General features: G+C 45.0%; 1 protein-coding gene across 3 annotated transcripts in view; it reads right to left on the reverse strand.

Moving 5' to 3' along the window:
* The window catches only part of sipa1l1 (signal-induced proliferation-associated 1 like 1), a gene marked incomplete at its 5' end in the record, with an annotated part of 83,915 nt that overhangs the window by 23,048 nt on the left and 32,927 nt on the right, over positions 1–27,940 (reverse strand). For all 3 annotated transcript variants that reach the window (XR_013962861.1, XR_013962862.1, XM_080745159.1), the window contains 9 exons: positions 1,220–1,773; positions 2,639–2,739; positions 10,044–10,204; positions 11,726–11,875; positions 14,092–14,388; positions 17,418–17,593; positions 18,254–18,352; positions 22,818–23,164; positions 23,720–23,952. Coding sequence is in view for 1 of the 3 variants with exons in the window: in XM_080745159.1 (XP_080601285.1) it covers positions 1,220–1,773; positions 2,639–2,739; positions 10,044–10,204; positions 11,726–11,875; positions 14,092–14,388; positions 17,418–17,593; positions 18,254–18,352; positions 22,818–23,164; positions 23,720–23,952 (2,118 nt within the window). The remainder of the gene's footprint in view (positions 1–1,219; positions 1,774–2,638; positions 2,740–10,043; positions 10,205–11,725; positions 11,876–14,091; positions 14,389–17,417; positions 17,594–18,253; positions 18,353–22,817; positions 23,165–23,719; positions 23,953–27,940) is intronic.

The following is a 27,940-nucleotide window of genomic DNA, read 5'->3' on the forward strand; positions in this document are numbered from 1 at the left end:
TTGGGATTTTCCTTTGACCCCCAGACGTTAAGTTCATTTATGACATGTTGGCCACGTGTTCCACATTTCCCCTTGGAGAATGAGGAAAGTGTAATGTGGAAAGATAAGGTGTGTGTGTGTGTGTGTGTGTGTGTGTGTGTGTGTGTGTGTGTGTGTGTGTGTGTGGTGGGGAGGGGGGGGGGGTGGCTGCTTTCCAGGAGAGGCATGTTGACAGGGAGGTATAGGAGATTATATCGTCGTTGTCGGGTGGAAACCTCGTATCTCCAAGTTTCAAATGTGTATGTTATTTCGCTAAGTAAAGCCCTGCTTCATCGTACAAGGCCGTCGCACAAAAGTAGTGAAAACAGCAGATCTACAAGCACACAACGCCTCGCGGGTGTGCTTGTAGATTTGCTGTTTTCACTAGTTTAAAATGATAAATGCAAAATGAACAGTTTTGGACATACAAGGTTTTCACCCGACAGCGACGATATGCCGCTCTCTGTTAAGACCCTGTCTTAGTGTTGGTCAGTGTCCTCGGCTAAGCTAAAATGTACATGTCTACATTCCTGTACATAAGTGTTTTGATTAGAATCCAACAGCAAAGAGCTGCCCTGTTTACTGGACATAACCAAAATATAAATATAGTAATCCTTGTTTAGTGGTTAGCAGCCAGGCATTCAAACAAAACCATGTATTTTTAAGGGGATTTCGTCTCATTTGGGTCGTGCTTTAAAGAGGCGGTGCCATAGTTTTGTACTTTTTCTGGTTTTCATGTGTCTAGGAGGTTGACAGTACTCCATTAGACCCTCTGGTGTGGTTGTTATGAGCAATTATGTATTCTCTTTCTATTTGGGTTTTTAGCTGGAGGATGCCACCTGCTGGGTCAAAAGTGCCGGTCCAAAAACACTGATACTTATTACATCACAGAATCAACCCCTCCCCTAATTACCATTCACCCAACACACGTGGGTGTGGCTAACTTCAGCTGGGTCACCACCCACCATGACAACCACGCATACCAATGAACTGGTGGGTGTGGCCACATAAAAACATCATTTTAACTCTTTCTGTACACTTTTTTGGAAAAAATCTTCCTCCTAGTATAATCATAATAGTAGATGATCATGTTTTATAGGGGGGAAAATCATGGCACCCCATCTTTAAGGGGTTGCGTCTCATTTGGGGCATCTCTCTCTCTCTCTCTCTCTCTCTCACACACACACAGACACCAACCTACCTGGAGTGTGAGCCGGTGTCGCTCAGGCTGTAGGTGCTGCTGTCCCGGACCAGGATGTGAGTGGGCGGGCTGCGGCCCACCTCCATCATGCTGCTCCTGGAGGGGTCCCCCGGGGGCCCGGGGGCCTCTGCGGCGGCGGGGGACCTCTCCAGCATCCGCCGGCCCCCCTCGGTGGGGCTGTGCCAGGGGGACGGCGCCCTGCCCCCTCCCCCTCCCCCTCCCCCGCCGGGGGCCAGCAGGGAGGTGGAGCTGCCGTGGTGGGAGTGTGGCGGGTGGGGGGCTCCGTGGCCGTGTGGCGGCGGGGGGGCTCCTCCGTAGGGGGCGCTGGTGGTGTCGATGCCGCTGTCGGCCGACGACGTCCCCGCCAGGTAGCCCCCTCCCCCCAGGCCGTTGGGCTCCATGTCCCCCTGGTCCCCGCCCACCGACCCGCTGCCGCCCCCCGGCCCCGCCCCCAGCTCGTACCACTTGTCGCTGTCGCTGTGGCCGCCGCTGGACGACGCCGTGCTGGACAGCGTGTTGCTGCTGGAGTGACCCGAGTAGGGACCGTCTGACTTCTGACAGAGAGAGGTGAAGGAGTCAAACACTTAACATAAAAATGTTCGCTTTAAAAGAATATATACTATATATTCAAAGATTTGCAAAATGTTCATGTATTTTCAGAAATACAAGATCTACAAGCTCACCCAGTGCTGTGCTATGAGCTTGTAGATCTGCTATTTTTTTTAAGTATCCACCTGTTTCCGTGAGAATTTACTGTAGCATTATGTGTGGGACACATCTGGAGAACAGCTGACATACTGTACAAGCTCACGTCGCGTCGCAGATGCAACCGTTGTGAGCATAGACATAAAAAGGTAGACGCCTCCTTGGGCTCTGGGGCAACCGTCTTGGTTAATAGGCAACTTTTCCAAGACTGTATGGCTGCAGGCGTGGACACTTCCACGTGTGTCACAGAAGGGGACGTTCGGTTGAATTGAAGTCTCGGAAAACATACGCTGCGATTGGCCAGTAGGCGCTTTGAGTGGCAGCGTACTTTTGGCACTTCCGCATTTCTGCCTATCAAGTTTGACGCGTGTCTCCAATGAACTGCAGCGGCGGAAGAGGTATCTAGCTTTTTATATCTGTGGTTGTGAGTTTGTAGATCACTCTCGGCTGCATCGCCGGAAGTGCCGCACACCTTCTGCGCAATGCACGATGGGACGTTGGAAAATTATGGTACACCAAATCTCTATGCCAAAAATAGCACACCGTTAAATGAAACCAAAAGAGAACAGCACATTACACCATTTTCTTTATGTCTCCCTTCATTGGTTACCTTCTGGTTGTTCCAAAGTCTAAGCTGAATTGGTCAGTGACCCACAAATGGGTCCCGCCCCACTGTTTTAGAAGCACTGCGCTAGCTGATGTATTCAGACTGACCTGGCTGCTCTTCTTGGGGGAGATGTGGATGACCTGCTCCTGTCTCTGGATGCGTGGTCCAGTGTAACCCTGAGTGGACTTGGAGATGGAGATGGGGACGTCTGAAATATAACACACACATTTAGAGATTGGTACGTCTGATATACATTTAGAACATAGACTGTAAAAAATATAGACAGTGGGAACCCATTGGTTTCTATGCTGCAAAAATGAAGCATTTTTTGCCCTTAGTTGTACGGGTGTCGCCATCATTGTTTTAATGTGGGTACCAGGAATGCTATTGGCTGCCAACTGTCACGTGCAACCACAGGGCTACATGGAACATTTTCTTGAGCTTGACGAAAATAAAGCACACGAAGAAGAATCATCACAAGCCTATGATCACAAGCCCCTCCTACAGCATACCCTGCTATAACATCAATTACAGTATAACATAAATTGGAACATATTTTCACAAAACACATAAAACGTGATTGAAACGAGGCTTTAAACTAGCGACACGAACCATAAAGTATTTATGACAATGTTTATTAAATTTAGTGCTCCAGACATGAACGGGTTAAATGTCCAGCGTGCCTCTCGCAGGGCTCCATACGCGGCCAGTATCTTATTTTGAAGGCCAGAAGTCCATTGCGTAAATACTTCCGGGTTGACGTCATGACGTCATTTAACCGAAGCCATCGTGACCCCATGCCGTTCCTAAAATGGCCGATCGTTGCCTTTGTTATTATGTTATTGTAGCGAGAATCTAATGCCATCCTTGGCTTTAAGTGTTGTTTGGAGAAAATGGACATTAAAGATGAGATCCACCGTCGGCCTCCATGTTATGGGATTACTATTTTGTGCACGTGGATCCGTGATGATGATGAATCGGCGAGGCCGATCGTGCCAGGACGTTCCAACTCGGGATCGGCTACAAATTAGTTAAGGTAAGAAAATCAAATGTAAAAGTTCGGGGGAAATGAATGGAATCCTACGGAGAACATGTTGCCAGAACAGCGCAACTAGCGGCCAATCATAGGAACTTTTAGTTCCGTGTTTGCTTCATTTTAAATCCGGACAACTGGCCCCCTGGTTTAGAATGGATCTGGCCCCTGACTATTTCTAATTTGTTTACTCCTAGGCCTATAAACATTTCTGAAAATCCTTACATAAAATATAAGTCTGAAACGAAGCCAACCAACAGCCTGATGAATCATGACCACAAAACATTTGATCATAAAAAGAAATGAAACTTTCTCGACCAGGGGTCTTCAACGTTTTCAGGCCAAGGACCCCTTAGTTGAGAGGGGGACCCCCACTACGTATTGTATAAAGTTGTGTTGCATGTTAAAAATGTTCATAGATTTAGCTTAGACTAGACTGGACTAATGTGTATTTTTATACATTGAACCACTTGAACCGTCAGTACTTAGTCTGCTCTTCTTTTCCCTCTACACCAAACCTCTTTACCAAGAATAGCAGATCTACAAGCTCACAACGCCTCGCAATGTGAGGCATTGTGAGCTTGTAGATAGGCTATTTCTGGCTAATGTTCCACACAGAATAGGGATACTAGGGTTCAAGTGGTTTGTGTAGAAAAAAGTAAAGTTCCTATCACACAAAGATTTGGAGGACCCCCTGTAGTAACTCTGAGGACCCCCTAGGGGTCCCGGACCCCATGTTGAAGACCTCTGTTCTAGACAGACAGACAGACAGACAGACAGACAGACAGACAGACAGACAGACACTTATGAAGCAGACAGGTCTTTCATTGTGAGGCTGCTCTGTCATCAGATCATCTCACTTCAACACACATCAAAGGCAGACCCCTGGTGCTCTGGCCAATAAGCTGTCCAGACCAAACTCCTCAACACACTACAGAATGAAAACTCTTGTGTAACCCAACTGTCTAGGCATTATGCAACACAACCCAACAGCCAGTTAATTACAATCGCTTCCTGGGAGAGGTATAACATGGTGTGTGTGTGTGTGTGTGTGTGTGTGTGTGTGTGTGTGTGTGTGTGTGTGTGTGTGTGTGTGTGTGTGTGTCTGAGAAGATACACAGAGAGATAGAACGTTCACAGACAACCACGTGGCAGCAGGTGCAGCGATGCCATCACGGCTGTTTGATGTGCGAGCGGTAGAGATGATGAACTCAATGAACGAATGAACGAATCGAGTCTTTTGAACAGCTCTTTGAAATGTTCAATCCGGTTCACAGCAGGGAGCCGTTCCTTTCTAAATGAACAGGTGTGGAAAAAGTACAAACATTCTTTACTTATGTAAACCTACCAATACTGCAGTGTAGAAATACTCTGCCACAAGTAGAAGTTCGGAATTAAAATGTACTTCAGTAAAAGGACAAACGTATTGGTATCAAAATGTACTTAAAGTAGTACAAATAGTAGAAAGTACTCATTATGCAGAATGTCCTGTTTCACAGGTTTTCCAATGAGTAAAATGTCGAAAAATCATTTGAAAATAGGAGATCTACAAGCTCACTTTACTTGCATTGTGAGCTTGTAGATCGGCTATTTTCAAGTGGTAGGTATGTACCTATATATGTCAGAAATAAATGTATATACTGTAGGGTTGAAGAACTTGAAGTTATTTGTAATTATAATCAAAATCTACAAAGTAACTAGAATGAGTCAGTCTTTTGAACAGCTCTTTGAAAGGAATGGATCCCAGAGATCCGGCTCACTTCGAAGAAGCATAAATCCCATCTTTAGCGAGCGGCGGAGTGATTCAGTCAAAGTGTGGGGGAGTGGCATCATGACGATGGAACTGTGGTGTTTTGGTGAGTGGAGCAGTGAGAGAGGAGGACCCGCGGAGCAGAGGTGAGGTGAGGTGGGATGGATTGGGCTGTGATTGGAGCTGGATGAAATCATGACAGCACTTCACACACACCGCCAAGAGCAGATGATGTAATGTTTGCTTGGAGGAAAAACATCCCATGCAGGTAATAAATACATCTGACAATGGTTCTACCAGATGGAAGAAACAGTTCAATCATACAGTATGTCCCACAACAAGACAAGCAGAAAAAATGCATAGAAAATGTTTCCCCCAGCTTGAAGAATTTTTATCAAAGTGAAACATCCATTGAAACATCCATCTACATGCGAGGCGTTGTGAGCATGTAGATCGGCTATTTTCACAATTTCTGCCTCTAATATTTGACAATTTGGCCAATGTTTAATTTGTCATTTTAGAGGTATTAAGTCCTTAAATTGTCATTTTAGAAATGTGTAGATGCCCTCTATACACTTAAACTTTGTGTTGGTTTGTTTACTGTTGAGTGAGAAAACAATGTTTCACATTAAGTTAATCATCTGGGGGTCCCGACACACAGGTTGAGAACCACTGGGTTAGGTGCCACTGGCTGACCTGATGCAAGCATCCATCGGTGGACCACACAAACCCTGGTCTTCGTTGATACCAAATTTGCAGTTTTTTTATGTTACGTTTTTTTAATTTTTATGTTCAATTGCTCTATTTCCCGTAGTGTAATCTCGACATCAGTGTAAATGAGGGTCACCCTCAATGATTTATCAGAGAATCATTAAATAAAGGCTGAATGAATCATTTGCAACACAGCTGCATTTACTGCATTTCCTCTCCTGCATGGTTGGTGAGTCCCCAAAGTACCAAACGTGCACATGAGGAAAAGCCCTCCGCTGTGCCTCTGGAAATTGTCAATGTGTCCGTCCACTGTGTTCCTCACGCCAGTGTGCCTATCCCAAAAGAAGGCCCATTCAGTGTGTGATGCACAGCAATAGAAACCATGAGCGGAGTTGAGTCGAACGGTGGACATTGATTGATTGAATATTTTAAGGACAGTCAAGTCCTGTATTCAAAGAATTTGACCTGTGTAAAGTATTGCTGTCAAAAATATACTAAAGGCAACCCAAACTACGTCATTATGCAGGGGTGGACATAGCAGAATGGTTAGTGGGCCTGCCTAGGACTGCTGCCTAGGAGGTGCCAGAGCTGAGGCACGACTATGCGGTCTGTTGGAGACACTGTCGCATTTGATCCACCAACATACAAATTTAATACCAGCTCATTTAAATGTACTTACATTCCGTGCCACAAACAATAGAACAAGAACTACACGGTCCTGTGGTAGACAGACACAGACACACACAGACACACACAGACACACACAGACACACACACACACACACACACACAAATGATATCCACGTGCACGCGTGTGCGCGTGTGAGGAGGAATAACAGAGCGCTGCCCTTTGTGTGACTTGTTTTATTTCTGGGAGGAGGTTGGCCACATCATCATCATGGCTTCAGACTGAGGGGTCAAGGGATCGAAAAACCAATACAAAGAAATGAGACGGTTAAAGAGTTGACAAAGCTGGAGAGAAGCGACCACAGAGAGGCTGCAGGCTCGGCCTCGGCCTGCCCTGAACCCGTCTGGTCCAAACCGGCCTGAACCCGTCTGGTCCAAACCGGCCCCAAACCGTTTCCCGCGCGGAGAGCAGAGCGGCCGCGCAAGCGAGCAAGTGCCTCGCGCGGCCACGAAATGAGTGGCTACGGCCTCCTCTCCCTTTCATTACGGCGGTCAGTGAACAGGTTGAGGACACGAGCTGGAAAAACAGAACCGAGCAACAACAAATGACAAGGGACGTCCTGCTGAGAGAGAGAGAGAGAGAGAGAGAGAGAGAGAGAGAGAGAGAGAGAGAGAGAGAGAGAGAGAGAGAGAGAGAGAGAGAGAGAGAGAGAGAGAGAGAGAGAGAGAGAGAGAGAGAGGGAGGGAGGGAGAGAGAGAGAGAGAGGGAGGGAGGGAGCGATGGGACGAGCTTCTGAGGAGTTTCTTGTGGCTTCTTTCGGAGCCCAGTTGAAAAGATCATCCCTGTGCTCTGCTGCAAGGAGCACAATAGGGACAGGCAGAGAATGTTAGAGAGGCAGGGGATGACATTTTCTAAAAGGGACTTTTGGTGAAAATATCGAAAATAGCACATACAGGGGCGGCATAGCTCAGGGGTAGAGAAACCGTCATTAGAGCAGGAAGGGTTCCCGAAGGGTTCCCAGTTCGAATCCGGGCTCCCCCTGAGTTAATGTCGAAGAGTCCTTGAGCAAGACTCTGAACCCCTAGTTGCTCCCGGTGAGTAGGTTGGTGCCTTGCATGGTTTCCTCCACCATCAGTGTATGAACGTGTGTGTGAATGGGTGAATGTAATGCACAATCTACAGTATGTAAAGCGCCTGGGATAAAAAGCGCTATATAAATGCACCATTTAGCATTATAAAACCATTTAGCAGACCTCCAAGCTCACAACGTGTCGCAGCGCGATGCGTTGTGAGCTTGGAGGTTTTTCCGTATGTGATACCACACTGAACTAAGCATAATCAAGTCAATACTGGAGACAATGCTGCATTCAACTTCATGAGAGTTTGGACAAGGCAATTCTCTTGAATGCAGCCTTCAGGTATGGCATGGAAAGAGGGCATTTGCATTCCTTTCACCATAGCAAAAACTGCATTCATGGTTTGGAGAGGGCACATTTTACAGACGGATAAAAGGGCAGGGGCTCAAGCCCCCTTTGATGTCTATGTGTGCACATGCCTGGAGCACAACATTGCTACACAAGATGAGAGAGATGTTTCTGTGGAAAAACAATCTCTCCCCCTGTGCAGGAGAGGAGAGGAGAGGAGAGGAGAGGAGAGGAGAGGAGAGGAGAGGAGAGGAGAGGAAAGGAGAGGAGATGCTCAAAAAAAGACCAGCTTCACACAACTCGCTCACGACGCAATTCCTTCTTACACTGAGTGAGACCTCTCTCCGTTTTCACTCGGTTATGCAAACACGCACATGCGCACTCAATCTCAGCGCGAGTACAGTATGTGGTCACGCTTGAAACAATCACAGAATCACATTCGGTCTCCGTTCCGTGTCTTTGCACACACACACACAACCACACTCACACAACCACACACACACACACACACACACACACACACACACACACAACCACACTCACACACTGAAATACACATTTAGATATAACGCTCGCCCACGTACAATCACACAGACACACACAAACGCATGAACAGGCTTTAGGACTTAAAAGAAAAAAGAAGAAGAAAAGGGGGAAAATCCTCTGCCTGCATATCTCTCTCTGTCAGTCTGTCTGTCTGTCTGTCTGTCAGTGTATCTGTCTGCAGGGATGTGCTGGCCATTGGGAAAAGCGGGCCAACTCCCGAACGGCCGGTTCATTCCCGGACGGTCCAGGCCGGCCATTAGGAAAGAATAAAAAATAAAATGTCGGCCTTCGTTCCATTTTGGGTGCTGGGCGGCCAACAAAGTAAATCGTCACTGTCGGGCAGAAACCTTGTATCTCCAAGTTTCAAATTTGTACATTTTTTTCGCAAAGCAAAGCCCTGCTTCATCATACAAGGCCGTCGCACAAAAGTAGTGAAAACAGCAGATCTACAAGCACACAACGTTGTGTGCTTGTAGATCGTCTGTTTTCACTAGTTTAAATCATTTTTTAAATGATAAATACAAACGGTTTTGGACATACAAGGTTTCCAACCGACAATGAAAAAATATAACTCATGTAATTGGCCCACTGCCTTGTCACTTGTCATGATCTGAAATGGCAAATCTTTGAGTAGCAGCAGCAGCGCTATAGAGAGAGATCTCTCTCTATAGCGCGCAATGAGGGCCTCTCCAACTCTTTTTCCCGGGCTGAATCAGGGGCCCAGCACGTCCCTTCCTGCCTGCCTGCCTGGCACTCTGTGCAGCTGTGTGTGGGAGTGAATTGTCTATAGGGGCTCAACCTTTTCCAGTGCCAGTACAATATTGTGAGCGCAACAGAGCGTTTGTTTGTTTGCGTTTGTTCTGTCAGTAAAAGTGATTACTGCAAATGTGACGTTAACGAGTACAAATGCAAACGACTACAGTCGTTGGCTCTCATGTTACAGTGTTTTTCCCATTCAAACGAAGTGCAGGAACATGCAGAGAATCTTAAGAGAGGCAGGGATGACATTTTTCTAAAAGGGCCTTTTGGTGAAAATCTCGAAAATAGCAGACCTCCAAGCTCACAACGCATTGCGCTGCGACGCGTTGTGAGCTTGGAGGTCGGCTATTTTCGATGCTTGATTTCTACTCAGAGAGGGGAATTCTCTTCAATATAAGATGCTGTATTGAAGTTCAGGAGAGTTTGGACAAGGCAATTCTCTTGAATGCTGCCTTCAGGTATGGCATGGAAAGAGGCGCATTTGCATTTCTTTCATCACAGTGAAAACTGTGTTCATGGTCTGGAGAGGGCACTTTTTTACGGACGGATAAAAGGGCAGGGGCTCAAGCCCCCTTTGATGTCTAAGTGTGCACGTGCCTGACGAAGTGTGTCATGTAAGTGCACGTGTTTGCAAGTATTTGCCACGATGTGTCGTATTCACCTGTGGACGCACGCTCCCCTCCTGCCCCTTCCTCCGTCCTCGACCAGTTGGGAGACGACTTGCTGCTGGAACCGCTGTCTCCTGGTCCTACCACCTGTCTGTCTCCTGGTCCTACCACCTGTCTTTCAGAAGACATGGGAGAGTGACGACTGCCTGCAAACCTGGACATGAGCACGCACACGCACACACACACACACACACACACACACACACACACACACACACACACACACACACACACACACACACACGTCATTTGTCGCTGATTAGAAATATGCAAATGTGTGACACTAGAAGGTCGGCCGGCTACGCTGGCCTCCCCTCTAGGTCGTCGCGTTGCATCTATAGGAGTAAATATTCGTCGAAAACAAATCCCTGAGGTACAGGGTGGCCACGATGTGATGGTTTTTTGAGAAAAAAAATTTTTGAGAAAAAAAAAAATTTTTGAGAAAGAAAAAAAAAATTTTGAGAAAAAAAATGTTTTTGAGAAAAAAATGTTTTTGAGAAAAAAAAAATTTTCTCAAAAAAAAAATTTGAGAAAAAAAAATGTTTGAGAAAAAAAATTCTTGAGAAAAAAAAATTAATAATAATAAATAAAACGTATTGGTGATGCGATGACGTGGTGTATACGGATGTTACTGCGATTGAGGTGAAAGAGAAAAGTGGAAAGTTGTGAGCTAACTATTAGCTATTTTTGTGTGTGTGTGTGTGTGTGTGTGTGTGTGTGTGTGTGCGTGTGTGTGTGTGTGTGTGTGTGTGTGTGTGTGTGTGTGTGTGTGTGTGTGTGTGTGTGTGTGTGTGTGTGTGTGTGTGTGTGTGTGTGTGTTCTGGCTACGCCCCCCTCGGTTGAAATTGGATCCGCCGGTCCCATAGCTGGGAATACGAGCCAATGGACGGCGGTCACCATGGCAACGGGGGGCCAATGATAGAGTTATGGGCGGTTTTATTCCCTACACTCTACCGACATCTGCTCTAGCTATGAGTTGAAGTGGAGGCGAAATGGGCGTGGAAGTGGGATGCGGCTCTAAGAAAAATGGAATAGTAGATGACAAGAATGACAGCATGTGAAACTAAATACATTTGCACCTGCTTGGTGGGTGGAAGAAACATGCATTTGCGTGCACACATGCATGCACATGCAACAGATTGCATTAATTTGCATGCGTGCCCACACACACACACACACACACACACACACACACACACACACACACACACACGACCAATGACCAATTCAGACAAAATAAGACAGATAAGCGCACACTAGTATGCTGTTCCCTCACCCATTGGCAAATCTCACGTACTGTACATACACATAGTGTAAAGTAGAGCAGCGGTTCCAAACATTTTAGCTTGTGACCCAAAAGTCACTGGCAAAATTTGACATTTGCCTGGGGCCCAAACTAGTTTCACGCCGTATTTGGCTCCCGAATCTTTGGGACTGGTTTGGGAACCAGTGGTGTACAGTACATGTGTATGTACAGTAGATTTCAGGGACTCTATTGGTTCCTTTTTGGGGGTCTAAATTTACCCTTACAAGTATTTAACTTTGACAGTGTACAAATGGAACCAAATGGACCCTGATGGGTCCATTTGGTTCCATTTGTACACTGTCAAAGAGACCTTCAAATGTCAAAGTGTGAGAACCAGTGTTGTACAGTGCGTGTGTATGAACAGCTTACTGTTCAGGCATGGACTTCTGCGTCCTCCAGTGGGCGGAGCCTGCAGAGGTGTCACTGGAGCAGGACAGGTTGCTGGGCGAGCTGCGGTGCTGAGAGCGACCCAGAGCCAGGGAGGAGGCCAGGCTGTAGCTGTCACTGCCTGGAGACATCCTGGGATCCATGCACATACAGTACACACACGCACGCAGGCACACACACACACACACGCACGCACGCACGCACGCACACGCACAGAGGACAGGAACTGGTAAGCAATCACACCGTGTATGAGGAGGCCAGATTAACAACCAGACGTGTTCATAGCTGCTCTATTATAAATCGTTGTCGTCGGGTGGAGACCTTGTATGTCCAAAACCGTTCGCTTTGTATTTATCATTTTCAAAAGGTATTTAAAATAGTGAAAATAGACGATTTACAAGCTGATCTACAAGCACACAACTCCTGTTGTGTGTTTGTAGATCGGCTATTTTCACTAGTCTTGTGCGACAGTCTTTTATGATGAAGCAGGGCTTTACTTTACAACAGGGGTGCCCAAAATGTACCAGTAGATCACAAAGGCTGTTCAGGTAGACCACATGACATGCCCCTATATTATATGATTAAAATATAAAGACAAATATAAAAAAATATATAAAGACAAAAATCACAAAACCCCTCTTTTGAATTAAGTTCACTTGAATTATGGAGACTTGATTGACTGACATCAAGAAGGGCCTGTCAGCTATGGCTTCTAAAGGCAAACCCTGCGATGCAATGCTTTGTTTTCAAGAGTCAGTAGCATTAAAAAGAACCAGAAAACATAATAATAACCTAGTACTTTTCCCCCAGTATTTGTATATGTTTTATGTAAGGCCAGAGTCAGATAATTGTTTGGGGGGTGGGTAGAGCATGTTAAGGTTTCCTCCCGACAGTGGTGAAATGAAAGAAGGTTATTGCTTTGGAGAAAAGTTCAGCAGATTGCTACTCTGGGCCTCCGAATGAAAACACACGCTGAATACTTAAGGTATCATTTTTGTTCAGGCTTTCACTGCACTAGAAACAAACAGAGTGCGCTCAGCCGCTCACTGCCCACGACCACGCACGCACGCACGCACCCACGCACGCACGCACGCACGCCACGATTACCTCTGACATTGGCAACGTTCTCTTTTCAGACTGTTCCACTCAGAGCCGTTGAAAATCACTCAACGTTTTTATGTTTTTAATTTTCACTATGTGGCCTTGATAACGATCACAGAAAACCGTTCAATTGAAATCTTTTCAAATTGGAATGAAACGGAAAATATCAAAGAGGTCCCTATTTATAGCAGACATGACGCCCATGGGTAACAATTATAGAATGATGATGATGATGATGATGATGATGATGATGATAGACCCACATGATGTCACAGGATATCAGTATTTGATACCATGGGAAAACACTTGGAAAACGTATATTTTTTAAAATATGTTTTGGGGCTTTTATGCCTTTATTGATAGGACAGTAGACTGACAGGAAATGGGGAGAGAGATGGAGGAGTGACACGCAGCAAAGGTAGTCGGGATCAGGAATCGAACCAGCGACACGCTGTCAGGCTACACTGAGCCTATGTGGTATGTGCCTGGACCGGTAGGCCAGCAGACGCCCCGGAAAACGTATGACTCTTATCTGTTTTTCGTCGTTGTCAGGTGGAAACCTTGTATGTCCAAAACCTTTATTGTTATTATTTTAAAAACGATTTAAAATAGTGAAAATAGCCGATCTACAAGTACTGTAGTAGTGCGATGCAAGGAGTTGTGTGCTTGTAGATGTGCTATTAGATCAAATACGGAAACATTTTACTTAACGGACGATTTCACCACTTTTCAACCCATCTTCATTATAATTGGCCCTCACTAATGTTCATGAAAAAATATATAATGTTTCTCTACATGGTCTGTGTCTCAGAGGAGGGCTGTGGGCGGGTCAACCCATTATCTTGTGACATCATCAATGGAGAATCCAAGCCAATAGAAACTGCAGGCTTTCTATTCCTGAAAAGTTGCAATGTTAAAGTGGAAGCCATTGTTCTTACACTAATAAAAATCTAAATATTTTTCAAAAATATTGTTAAAAAAAGAAAAGAAGAAAGAATCTTTCTTTATCTGTCAAACGATGATGTCACAAGATGATGGGTTTCTGAACTTCCCACATCTCTCCTAATAGACTTGGACAGAGTAGATTTTTTTTATCATGAACATTATTGAGGACCTATTATATGAGTATACCGGTAGGTCGAAAAGTGGTGAAATCGTCCTTTAGTACAGTACTGGAGCACATGTCCTTAGTTACTTTAGTACAGTACTGGAGCACATGTCCTTAGTCACTTTCCGCCCCTGCTTACCTCTTGGTGTCCACCAGGGGCCGTCCGTCGCTGCTGACGCTGCGGGGGATGGCGGCCCCCCTCTCCAGCCTCTCGGCCGACAGGGTCTTGCCCACGGAGCTGCCCAGGCTGACGGCCCGGTTGGGGGTGTGGGGCTGGGGGGAGGTGTTCTGGGACTGCTGGGGGCTGCTGGAGGTCCTCTGCCACTTGTTGTTGTTGCTGCGGAACGGGAACTTGTACTCGAAGGAGCCGCCGCCGTCGCTGCTGCTGCTGCTCTTGTACTCGCCGATGGGCATGCGGTACAGCTCTGAACACCCCCTGCAGGCCAGGTGAGGGAGGGCTTTTTACATTAGTATTATTGTGGGCTCGCTGAAAGCGAGCACACGTATGTTATCCACATTATTTATAGTCAGTCAGTCAAGTTCTCCTCAAAACTTTGGCACCTTTCTACTCCTACTTACTTACACCGAAAATCACCATTCAAACATCAATGTGTCCAGCTTACTGTGGCGATGTGTGATATTACTTTTTACAACAATCTGCCAAAGAGTGGCGCTGTAGGAAGCCTTTGAAAGTGCGAACTTTGAACAGGTATAGCTCATGCATATAACTGGTATAATATAGCTTGCAGCTATAATATACCATTGTTTTTGGCTTAAAGCGAGCCCACAATTGTTTCGAGTATAATAGTACTATTTATATTTTCTAGTTTTTATTGTATTATTGTTATTTATATTTTCTTTTTTTTTTTCTTGCCGTGATACAAAAGGCTGCAGATAAACAATTTTCCCAATATACTTTTCGTCAAAAAAGAAAAAGGAAAAAAGAAATGTGTTTCTCAAACACACACACCATTAGCGGTCTGTAACTCAAAGAGTTTAAAAATGATCAGGGGGCGGCATAGCTCAGGGGTAGAGAAACCGTTATTAAAGCACGAAGGGGTCCTGAAGGGTTCCCAGTTCGAATCCGGGCTCCCCCTGAGTTAATGTCGAAGAGTCCTTGAGCAAGACTCTGAACCCCTAGTTGTTCCCGGTGAGCAGGTTGGTGCCTTGCATGGTTTCCTCCGCCACCGGTGTATGAATGTGTGCGTGAATGGGTGAATGTAATGCACAATCTATGTAAAGCGCTTTGGATAAAAGCGCTATATAAATGCACCATTTACCATTTACCATTTTTCTTTAAAATAGTGTGTACAAATTAAGACTATTTATTGAATTTTAACACTTTATAATGCATTTTTTTTGTCCTTGAAGTCAGTGACTAACAATAGGAGTATGATATTTGTTGGGAAAAAAATATGCCTCATTTGTCATTTACAAAAAAGAAAGTTGTACATACGTCAATGATGTTTAGCATACCCGCTATGAATTAATCATTAGTCTGTGTGAAGATGACCCCTTCTTCACTGGGTTTTGTGGCGGAAAGGTCTCTTAAATAACAAACAAAGGCACCCTAACGGTGTGCACCCTCTGGTGGAAAGATGTCTGACTAATTACAGACAAACATAACGGCCTCTTTTAACGGGCTTGCTTTGCAGCTCAGCCAATTAAATTGTTTGCGTGGCCCCATTCGTTCTCTTCAGCCTTAATGGAAACACTCATGTGTGATGACACTGACATTTGTGTAAAGGGAAAACGACCTCAACGGTCCTTACTTTAATTATGAAGAATAGTGTAGGGTGTCTGTTCATACTTGGCTGACTGGTGAATGAATGAATGAATGAGTCCTTCACAGATGCCAGTTATTTAAACCCATAAACTGCAGCCACATTGTTTTCATGGTGTTGTTGCACACATACAGAATCCTAATTAACATATTCAGGGCAGAGGCTCCGGAGGCATAATTGTAAACAAAGATAATGACTGCATTAACACCAACATGTTTACATCGGTGGTAACCCACATTTCAATCAAAAGCACTCTCTCAAAGTCTCATTAGCGTTGGTGTGCTGGTCTGCATATGAAGCACGGCAGTTGGGGGCGCTTATGAAAAGAATTACATTTTGATCAAATATTTTTAAATAGATCTACAAGCACACTCTTTGTAGTCCTGCACTTGTAGACTGGTATGTCTGTGCAAACTTTTGTACAAGATTGTTATATAACATTAAATCATGACTGGTATTATTGAATGTTTTCTTTGCTTGCTATTTAGTATGTCCATGAATTAAATACAGAGGACTTCCAACGTAAAAAAGACTGTAAAAGGTCTTATTTGGGTTGTTCCTTTTAGGCAGGGTGTTCAACTGTACTTGTACTGTACTACATTTCAATTGTATTGAGTATTGACTATACTTGTACTGTTCTCCATTATTGTCTAATAAAAATGAAAAAAAAAAAACATCACAAGGATGCAACTGGGACGTATCATCAGTGATGTAGCCTGGGGTCGACGGGTGTTTCGGGTCTCGCAACATCATACACCCTCGCCCAGGTGACCCAGCCGGGGTTGATCAAGTCCCGACTTACGTCCCAGTAGCTATCCACGATCAGTCCTATTAGGGAAGGACAGGGTCACTCAATGTGCTGCACCGGAACTACTCTGCCGGGATTGGGGGTACTATTCTGGCGCGTGGAAGAACTAGGCTCTATGGGTTGACTCCTGGCCGGGCTCCTCCTACGTCTCACCAGGTCCTCTCCTGCTCTCACCAGGTTCAGAACCTGTGCGTTGCACCAGACCCCAATCCAAACATTCCATTCAGCTGCTGCAGTTGAATGGCCCTCCTAAAGGCCTGACCGTGGATTTGTTGGGCTTCTTCCTCACGGAAGACACAGGCTGGGGCGCTAACCCAACCTGCTCCCGGGTGCCGTCTAAATTCCGGCCGTCAACCGAGTCTCCGGTGGTCACCAAACTATTCCTGGTATAATAAATAATTGAAAATAATCAATTAATTAATCAGACTTCTCAGTTTAGTTGATTATAGAAAAAGAGATCATGATTCATTGATGTACTGTACTATAGAAAAGATCATTTGAATATTCAAAAAAGTAAATGACAGAATAATCACTAAGAAAATAATCCATGGTTGCAGCCCTATATGGCAATGAAACGACAGCAGTGACATGACACTGGCAGAAATGGAAATTAAAAAGTGAAATGTAAAGATACTGTATTTCAAAATATATTTTCGAGAACGGAAATGAGGAATGAATGCCAGCTTCCTACCTCGGCGTTGTAGGTGTAGTTCCAGACTCTATTATACTGTAACATATAGAGATTGTGGAATAATTGTCTGGCTATGCGAGACTAGACACACAGTGTTACTCCTGAGCATCAACAACATGGCATGCTAACTCGAACAATAATGTGGGGACCCCCTGGGGGACCCAGCGCTCCAGTCCACCCACCTGCGCGGCGTGGCGTCATCGTGCGGGGGGACGATGACAACGCGTACCGTCATGGAGGTCCTCAGCAGGTCGATCATCTGCTCGTGGGTGAGCGTGGCCACGGCCACCTTGCAGATCTCCACCAATCGGCTGCCCTGCCGCAGGCCCGCCTGCCACGCGTAGCCGTACGGCTCCACCTAGAGGTGGTCGGATGAATTAAAGGAAAAAAACAAAATAAACATATTGTTTAAAAAAAAAAAAAAAAGTTCTAAAAAGCACCGTTTCAAGGACCCCCAGTTTGATACCAATAATAGCATCTCCGGGACCACGAGCTACACTGTAAAATGATTGCTCAGTCTTAATTTAACTATGAGAGTGTACAAATGATTGATTTGATTTGATTTGTTTGCACAACTAGAATGTTATTCATATACAACTAGAATCTTGTTGTGGGTGTGAGATAAGAAACCTTAAGAGGGCTTATTATATTGCACTTACAACTTTTATTAACAGAAAATGTACACAGCTTAATTAAAAACAAGTACATTAGACACTCACAAGTAAATTAGACGGAAAAAACAAATAACAAAAAAGAAAAAAGATTCTATGTCTATGGAACATTTGATTCCATTTGTATACTCCGTAAGGGTCCATTTGAACAATTGGTGGTACATGGTGGAACCACACGACACAAAATTCCCCCCAACAATGTTTAAACTTTGAATAAGTTAGGTGGAGGTAGGAGAAAGCAGTAGATCCAAACACACGTCATGGTTAAATAATGCAGCTTCAGTTCTCCATCTTCAGCTCATTTGACTGTCATCAAACTACTAATCAAGCACAGTCCAGTTATTCACCTCGGCCACGATGCCCTCGTAGTTGACGTGGAAACCCAGCTGACCAAGACCGTTCCTGCGAAGCGTGATCTCTGACGTCTCACAGCCTTTAGTCAGCAACTAGAGGAGGGGGGAGAGGGGGGGGGGGGGGGAGAGAGAGAGAGAGAGAGAGAGAGAGAGAGAGAGAGAGAGAGAGAGAGGGAGAGAGAGAGATGTGAACTCACAGTGAACTAGAAGCAGTGCTCTTCCAAGCCACCAAAATTGCCCGCTGTGTTCATGATTTGAGGCATTTTGTTCAAAATCAGAACCAATCCTGCAGGATGGAATACGTAAAATCGGACAGATCCATGTTGATCACAGGACTATAGAGATAATTGTCTACCGATTTGCGTGAACTTTGGACAAAATCTGTAGCAGTAGTGTCAAAGAATCTGCCTCATGGTGGCGTTATAACAGGCCCATGTGAAAGAATGTGTGGCAGTCTGGCAGAGGTTCTGAATTGGCATCCAGGGAGTGGTAACAGACAGACGGACACACACACGTCACGGACACACGGTAACACGGATGGACGGACAGGATGCAAAACTCGGCCATGCCTTTCGGCCTGGCGGAGACAACAACTCCATGGCAGGAGGTGGCAGTAGCCTGCAGGAATCTGAAGACTAGGGTTAGGGTAAACAACCCACGCAGACACCTCACTACCACACCAGACATTCTACAAAACCATTTTCATCCACAGTCGCTCATCAAACGTCGGCCCTACCTAGCCTTTATACCAACCTGTTGCACATAGAACACACTGTGAAGTTGTTTACAACAAGTTGAAGTACAGTAGCTACTCCGGGAAAATAATGCCATTGGTGTATACAATATACCAAACTTTATGCACATGTACAGCTGAGGATGTTTGGGTTTTTTTCATTCTCTTTGCTCTCTTTCTTTCCTACGTCATTATTACTTATTATTTTATCTTTAGATGTGTTGTCTTGCTGTTATTTTATATATACCACTGCATTGTCTGAAATTGAAGCCTAACTAAAACAGGTTTTACTCTAATGTACTGTACAAAAGACATAACAATAAAGTACAACCTTGAACCTTGAACCTTAGACTGGACAGCCAGTGCCTCAAACTCTACACAGAGTGAAGCTTGTTTGTGTTTTTCAGTGTGTTGAGTGCATGTTCTTTTGGTTAGAAAGGACCAGTGGGGGAAAAAAAATCTCTTTGGCTAAAGTGATCCTGTATCTGTAAATAAAGCCAAAAAGGGGTGTCTGAATGACGTCTCATGTTATAGTCATCACCATGGTGTCCAGCCAGCATGCATAAGGTACACACTACAGACACATAGGTGTTCAAGTGTCCATGAGCAAGACACTGGCCGCTGTTCGCTGGTCGATGTATTAATAGCACCCAGCTGCCCACTGCTCCCACTACAGTAGCTATGAACCCGGGTGTTACATTGGTGCCCAGTTAAAGAGGCTCTTTCTGGTGAACTCCTGTTGTTTGTACTGAGAAACTAGATAGATACCAAACTAAAGGCCACGACTCTTGTAAAAACACTGAAGCCAAGGAGACGTATGCTACCATGAAAACTTGGGGAGCAAGCCCCGTTTCCTCTTCCCAGTCTGTTATTGAGAAGACCCAAGCTTTTTTATGACGTTGTGAAGCTGCGCTGGTCCTGACTGTGTCTGTATGTCCTTATTGCCAGTGACTGTCAATACATGGCTGCTGCCAAGCTTCGGCAGAGACTTGAGTGACTTCTATCACAACACAATGCACTCAGTTTTACTCTTTCTTTTCCCCCCTTGCTCCCCGAGCCCCACCCTCTCCTTGTTTTCCCTTTCTCTTTCTGGAAACAACAAAAACTACAGTGCTTGCACAAAAAACAGTGGTGTAAAGTAACTAAGTAAATTCACTTAAGTAATGTACTTAAGTCCAATTTTGAGGTATTTGTGCTTTACTTTACTGTTTCCAATATCCAATAGGTGACGCATTGTGAGCTTCTAGATCTGCTATTTTCAAAGGATTTTAATATATTTTATACTTTTGTAAACTGATTCTGATTCTGTGTGCGTGCGTGCGTGCGTGTGTGTGTATGTGACAGGGGCACTTTAGAGATCCTGAAAATGGGAGGGAAGCTTAAATAAATCATACTGCTGAAGCTGGCACCTGGGGAATGGTAGAAGGACAAGCAGGTTTGGAGGATGTGATGGGAACTGTTTGGATATACTCTCTGATGTCTCTGATGTTGTTGCTCGGTGTGTGTGTGTGTGTGTGTGTGTGTGTGTGTGTGTGTGTGTGTGTGTGTGTGTGAAAGAGAGGGAGAGGGAGATAGAGGCGGGTAAAAGAAGTTCCAAAAATGAGCGACCGAGGGGCTGTCTCTCTCTCTCTCTCTCTCTCTCTCTCTCTCTCTCTCTCTCTCTCTCTCTCTCTCTCTGGCAGCAACGTCCGATTGAAGATTACCGCTAAATGCATAAAAGGTGACATGAAAGGAAGATTCCTCAAATAACTCGGAGTGTGTGTGCGTATGTGTGTGTGTGTGCGCGCGCGCATGCGTAGATTAAACGGTGGCTTTAAATCAGGTTATAAAATATATACTGGATAAAAAGCATCACACACACACAAACTCACTTAGATGGCATACATGCGCGCACGCACACACACGCACGCACACACACATGTGCACGCACGCACGCACGCACACGCGCGCACGCACGCACGCACGCACGCACGCACGCACGCACGCACGCACGCACGCACGCACGCACGCACGCACGCACACACACACACACACACACACACACACACACACACACACACACACACACACACACACACACACACACACACACACACACACACACACACACACACACACACACACACACACACACACACACACACACACACACAGAGTTGGCAAAGTGTGAGGCAGTGGAAACGGAGGCATTCTAAAGCAATGATGATTACATAAGGGAAGTGTTTTTTTTTAGCCAGTTACCATGGAAACTGCTGAGGAAGAGCTAGTGCCACTTCACTCCAGTGTGTGTGTGTGTGTGTGTGTGTGTGTGTGTGTGTGTGTGTGTGTGTGACTTTAATATACTTGTGGGGGGCAAATGTCTCCACAAGTATAGAGTTTTAGAATTGTGACATTGTGAGGACCATTCACAAGAGAAATGTTGCCATCCCTGGCCTGCTTGATTGGATCCGGGACCTTCCCTGTCAATCAACATAGTTTTGTTTGGTCATTGATGTTTTCATCCTCCCAAATAGAGACCTTTTTGGCTGCAGCGTTTTTCTTTACTTCATATTTTCATGTTTTTGTTAAAGTCTTTGTTATTTTCCTGCTGTCACGTGCAGCCCGGGATCCGGCACATATTCATTGACAAGTGACAACTCACCCCATGGATTCTTTATTTTTCTTTCATTTTGTTGTTGTCAATCATTTGACATGGTTCCTTATGGAGACACAACAAGCCTGTTTTGTTCCCTATGGAAACGGCATTGACGAAAACAAAAACAATATGAATTCAAGTCTCCATGGGATGAGTAATCGACAGGGGAAAAAAGTCATTTTGAGGGTGAGAGGGTAAACATTTTGAGGGTGGACTATCCCTTTAAGGTTTGGATTGGGCATTTAAAATGTCAGGGTTGAAGTTATGATTGATTTACACATGCTGGTGTCTTGCTCTGAAATGTGCAGATCTACAAGCTCACAATGTGTTGTGCTGTGTGCTTGTAGATCTGCTTTATGCTAAAGAACAACCTTTATAAAAAATAGGTGTCTGTTGTTGTTCTCACAAGTATACTAATACAGTGTGTAGGGGTGTGTGTGTGTGTGTGTGTGTGTGTGTGTGTGTGTGTGTGTGTGTGTGTGCGTGCGTGCGTGCGTGCGTGCGTGGGCACGATCCAGAAAAGGTTGGGAACTGCTGCCCTAAAGCAGTGGTTTTCAACACTTTTTCATATCAAGGTCCAATATGTATTGGGCACATGAGCCATGGACCACCGTTTCAGAAACAACATAGGCTTTATGACATTAACTCATAAACAGCACCTCTCACTTGGGTGGGACTGTACAGTATATTGCAGTGATTATGAAACAGTTGGCCAGAGCCCACTGGTGGCAACCAAATGGTAGCCAAACGGCTGCCATGTTAAGTGGGGTCTTCAACGTTTTCAGGCCAAGGACCACTTAGTTGAGAGAGAGAGAGATGAAGCAGGGACCCCCACAACCTTTCCATAGATTCCATATAGTTTCATTGTTTGACAGCACGATCATCAATGTGTTTTGGATTCATGTCAATTTGTGTTTTCAGATATTTAACCACTTGAACCGTCAATACTTAGTAAACTTGAACTTTCCCTCTGTACTTAGTCTGCTCTTTTCCCCCTCTACACCAAAGCTTTTTGACGAAAATAGCCGATCTACGAGCTTGTAGAACTGCTAAAGTTCTCAATATGGACACTAGAAAAAAACGTTCTATCACACAAAGATTTGGAGGACCCCTTGTAGTAACTCTGAGGACCCCCTACGGGTCCCGGACCCCCTGTTGAAGACCCCAGCGTGTGCGGTCTCTCCTCTCACCTCCAGCCGCTGGACCACCTCCTTGAAGTCCTCGGTGTTGTTGCCGACGCTCCGCAGCGACACGCTCTCACCGCGCTCGTAGTAGATCCTCATGGAGGCGGGGCTGCCCAGCGTCCAGCCAATCACGTCGCGCGTGGCGCAGTTGAACACCACGGCCTTGGCCTCCTGGTCCAGCAGGATGAGGAAGTCGTTGGAGACGGCCAGCAGCGCCTCCAGCTCGCCGCCGGCGCTGTGGTCCTCGGCGTGCACGGGCCACGCCACGCCGCCCGCGCTGCGCAGCTCGGCGCCGGCGTACGGACGGCTCTTCTCCTTCTTCTTGTGCGCCAGCGAGATGAAGGGGAACTTGCCTGTACGAAGCATTTATGAAATGGAAAAAACTTAACTTTCTCTGCAAGGCTGTGCATGGAGAAGTTTTACAAATACTGGCTAAAATGGATACTTTACATGAAAATGGATATTCTGGATATTCTGTGAGACAATCTGTGTACTTGAGTGTGTTATATTTCTACCCCTGTTATGTTTCATGTTTTTAGTTTATTTCCTTGTACATCTCATATCTACCCAACTTTTTTGTTTTATTTTATTATCTATACCACCGTTGTATCTGGAGACCTGTCCAGCATGTTGCTGGGACGGGGAGCGGGACGTTGGAAAATCTGTTAACAGGCACACCTTGATCTATTGTCTCTGTGGAGGATCAAAATGAGGACTTTATAACGGACTGAAGTTGTGATGGAATAAGACCTCTCACCTATGGACTGTATGAACCGTAACATAATGAGTGTTAAAAAATCTTGCATTGCAATTTTTTATTTTCTGTATTTCTGCTGCCCAAGTTGACATGTTCACTCTATATACAAAAATAAAAATAAACAAAGTTTAAAAAAAGAAGGGGAACTTGCCCGACGGGTCGATGGGCGTGCTGGTGGTGTGGCGCTCGGCCAGGTCGCGCAGGTACTCCTGCCGCGTGCGCGTGGCCATGGCGCGGAACTTGTGCGACTTGTGCGCGGCACTCTCGGCGTTGATGACCTTGGCGAGCAGGAAGTCCCGGAACACCGAGGACTTGGGGAAGGTCACGCCCTCGGGGATGGGCGGGCCGAAGGAGGGCATGTCTTTGGAGCGGGTGACCGCCACGCTGAGGAGGAGGAGAGACAAACGGGTGAGAAAAGGGTAGGAAAGAAATGGGGTAACAACAGGGGGAAGAGGACAGGAGTGTTGATGCTAAATCAGGGGTCAGGCTAAGGACCCCTTAGCTGAGAGAGAGATGAAGCAGGGACCCCCAGATTCCATATAGTTTCATCGTTTGACAGCACAATCATCAGTGTATTTTGGATTAATGTCAATTTGTCAGATATGTAACCACTTGAAACGTCAATACTTATATAAACTTGGCCTTTCACTCTGTACTTAAGTGTGCTCTTTTTTCCCCTCTACATGCAAAGCTCTTTGCCGAAAATAGCCGATATACAAGCTCACAACGCCTCGCAGCACGAGGCGTTGTGAGCTTGTAGATCTGCTATTTTTGGCTAAAGTTCTCAGAATGGTTAATATAAAAAAGGAGAAAAAAAAGTTTCTATCAAACAAAGATTTGAAGGACTCCCTGTAGTAACTCTGAGGACCCCCTGTTGAAGACCCCTGCGCTAAATAAATCTGTTGGGACCAGTATTGGATGACAATTTGGCTTCAGAAGGAGCTTTGCGGAACCAATGACAAAAAAAATCCCCTGTTCAAGACAGTGTGGGGCCTGGCTCCAGTTTTATTAGAATGCATAAATCAACTGGTTCTGTACAGTCCAGAGCTTACATTATGTTACAAGAACGAGCATAGGCGGGCGAAAACAACCCCTCTACCCCCGAAACCCCCCAGTAACTAAAAGAAGAGAGAAGAAAGACTCTTTGACAGTGAGTTGGTTTGTTGTTTAAAGCAATGCAATTTCCTCATGTCTGTATGGGGCCGATGGGCTCATGCAGGGGTGTCACACCAAAGTCTGGGCCCTGGGTACAAGGATTCACTGTGGGGCCCCTGTGCTTCAACTATTGAAAAATAGCAGATAAAAAAAAAAAAAAATCATGAGAATCCTTCTAAGGTTTTTTGAAAAAAGTTGTTTCTATGTCAGTGGTGCTCAAATCTTTTCATGTGAAGGACCCCCAAAATGACATGTATTTGGCCACGGACCCCCATCTCAAAATATTTAGTTCAGGGACCCCCCAGAAGCAAAATTTGAGTTAAAAATGTTGCCTTAAAAAATACATGTATTCAAAGATTTGCACACATCTTCACGACTTATCAAAAATAGCAAATCTACAAGATTGCAGCGCGGCACTTGGTGCCACGCTGCAAGCTTGAATATCTGCTATTTTATAATAGCTAAATAGCTATAAAATAATTAAGGCCCCTCCACCACCTTGGGCTTGGGCCCCTAGTAACTCAGTCCCACTCCCCCCCCCCTTGTGACGCCCCTGGGCTCACAGGTCAGCAGACAAAACCCTGGCCTTGTTGTATCAGATCTCACAGCTCTCAGAGAAACGCTATGTTTACAGGGTGGTGAAGGAAGCAGACTAGCAGACAGACTCTCCTCTCTCTGCTTTTCATTAGTCCTCCCGGGCTTTGTTCGGGCAACACCAACAGCAGAAATGTGGGTCAGATTATTTACATGAATGTGCACTCAAGACTTCACTTCATGAAGAGCGTGGCAACTATTAATACATCATTCCTGATTTATACTTAGTCGCCTGCCGTGTAGCAGTGGTGGAAAGAGTACTCAAATGTTTTAAGTATAAGTACTGCAATATAGAAATACTCTGTTACAAGTAAAGGTCTGGAATTCAAAATGTACCTAAGTAAAAGTAAAAAAGTATTGGTAATCAATTGTACTTAAAAGTAGCCAAAGTAAAAGTACTCATTAGGCATTATGTCCTATTTCAAGTTTTCAAACGTATAAAAATTTAAAATAGCCAATCTACAAGCTCGATCGGCTATTTTCAAATGGTCAAAATGTATATAGGGCTGAAGTGGTTAATGTATGTTTTGTGATAATCAAAATCTACAAAGTAACTAGTAACTAAAGTTTTTAAATAATTGTAGTGGAGTAAAGGTACAATATTTGGATCCGAGATGCAATGGAGAAGTTATTGGAAGTATTGGAAATTGGAAATACTCAAGTAAAGTACAAATACCTCAACATTTTACTTAAGTACAGTACTTATAACGTACTTAGTTACTTTACAGCACTGCCGTGTATGTAGTGCACCTGAAATAGCTGACCTACAAGCTCACAGTGTGTCTCTTTCCTGACGCATTGTGATCTTGTAAATCAGCTATTTTCGGTGCGCAACACGGATGCAACCAAGAATAAATGTCTCCATTGGACCGTGGCAAACTGCTTAGAAACTCCGGGAGTCCCTTCTCTGTCTCCCTTCACTGCACCTAGCAGCACTCTCCATCTCTCCCTCCTCCTCTCCTCTCCCTCCCCTTTTTCCTTTCATTAAGGCGCTGGAATGGCCATGCGAGGCAGTCTGCAATGTCAGGAACTCAGCTGGTCAGCCAAGAAGAAGAGAGAAGGGGGAGGAAGGGGAGGCTATTCCTATTCCTCTGTCGAAAAACTCTGAATAACAGTCCAGTGGAAGGAAGAGGTGCAGGGGGGGGGAGGGGCAGAGTTGAGAGACGAGAGGAAATGAAAAAGAGGTTTTGACGTAGAGTTTGACTGAGATGGGACTTTGCAAGGTCAGAAGAAAATAGAGGAGAGAGTATGTGGAATGAGCAGCAAGATTCGTGAGCTGCTGTGATAGGAGAAGGGTATCAAATGGAACCCAACCACCTTAAATTTAGGCCTAACCTATAGTTAGGCCTAAATCAGAAATTAGCCTACAAAAACAAATATGTTGCTACATACTGTACATGTACTGTAAGCCCCTCCCATACACTAAAATGTGTTCCCGGCCTGAATGGGTTAAAAACGTTTGTATATATCCCTGCTCTGTCTGCATGTAACCTTGATGCATGAAAACCGTTGCACTCTTTTCACTTGTACATATTTTGTTACGATTGTATTGTATTGTATTGTATTGTATTGTATTGTATTGTATTGTATTGTGTACACTTCTGCTTTGGCAATGTCAACCTACAGTAAGTTTTCTCATGCCAATAAAGCCCCTTGAATTGAATTGAAATTGAATGTGCAGTTATATTGACTGTTATCTGTGTGTGTGTGTGTGTGTGTGTGTGTGTGTGTGTGTGTGTGTGTGTGTGTGTGTGTGTGTGTGTGTGTGTGTGTGTGTGTGTGCGTGCGTGCGTGCGTGCGTGCGTGCGTGCGTGCGTGCGTGCGTGCGTGCGTGCGTGCGTGCGTGCGTGCGTGTGTGTGTGTCTTTTGTTAGTGGTTAAGATATATTTTTTCAAATCTGTATGGTATGTTAATACTATACATACATTTGTAGTTGGTTGACAAGTGGTTCTGCCTGCAGGTCAAAATTAAATGTCTCTTCTGAGCAAGCCGGTAGGCTGTATTAACATTAACTCAGTTGTGAGAATGTCAGCACCCGTGCAGGACACCCAGGTTCGAATCCGGGGGTAGAACAAGAAAGTTACAGAGTGCAGCTTTAAGTCTACGAAGCAAAGAAGTGCAGAGGAGCGAAACAGGGAAGGAGAAAGAGACACAAAAAAAGTATTTCCTGCATGAAAAGGGACCAGGATGTTGTTGCTGTCAGGCAGAATGAAAAGGGACCAGGATGTTGTTGCTGTCAGGCAGAAACCATATCCTCTTCTTGTTTTCTTCCGTAAATTAAATGCGTAAATAATACAAGAGGGCCGCACAAAAGTAGTGAAAATAGATCTACAAGCGTTGTACTTTCCTTATTTTTAAGTGTTTTTAAAATAATAATAGAAAAGGAACAGATTTGGATTTTCCACTCGACAGCAACAATTATGTACAAGTCCTCTCCCTAGTAGCGATGGGACAATACGCGATATTATCGTTTATCGTGATATGAAACACTCACGATAATCGTGTTGTGGAGATTTAATTTATCGTGATATCCTCCTCTGTCATGCACTGGGATCAATTAACCTCTCTATCAGAGTTTTTTGGGAAAATGTTCCGCCCCAGGATAATTGATTTTTGATTATCG

This window comes from Nannobrachium achirus (genome assembly GCF_963921795.1).
Source record: "Nannobrachium achirus genome assembly, chromosome: 16".
In the NCBI taxonomy this organism is placed as follows: Eukaryota; Metazoa; Chordata; class Actinopteri; order Myctophiformes; family Myctophidae; genus Nannobrachium; species Nannobrachium achirus.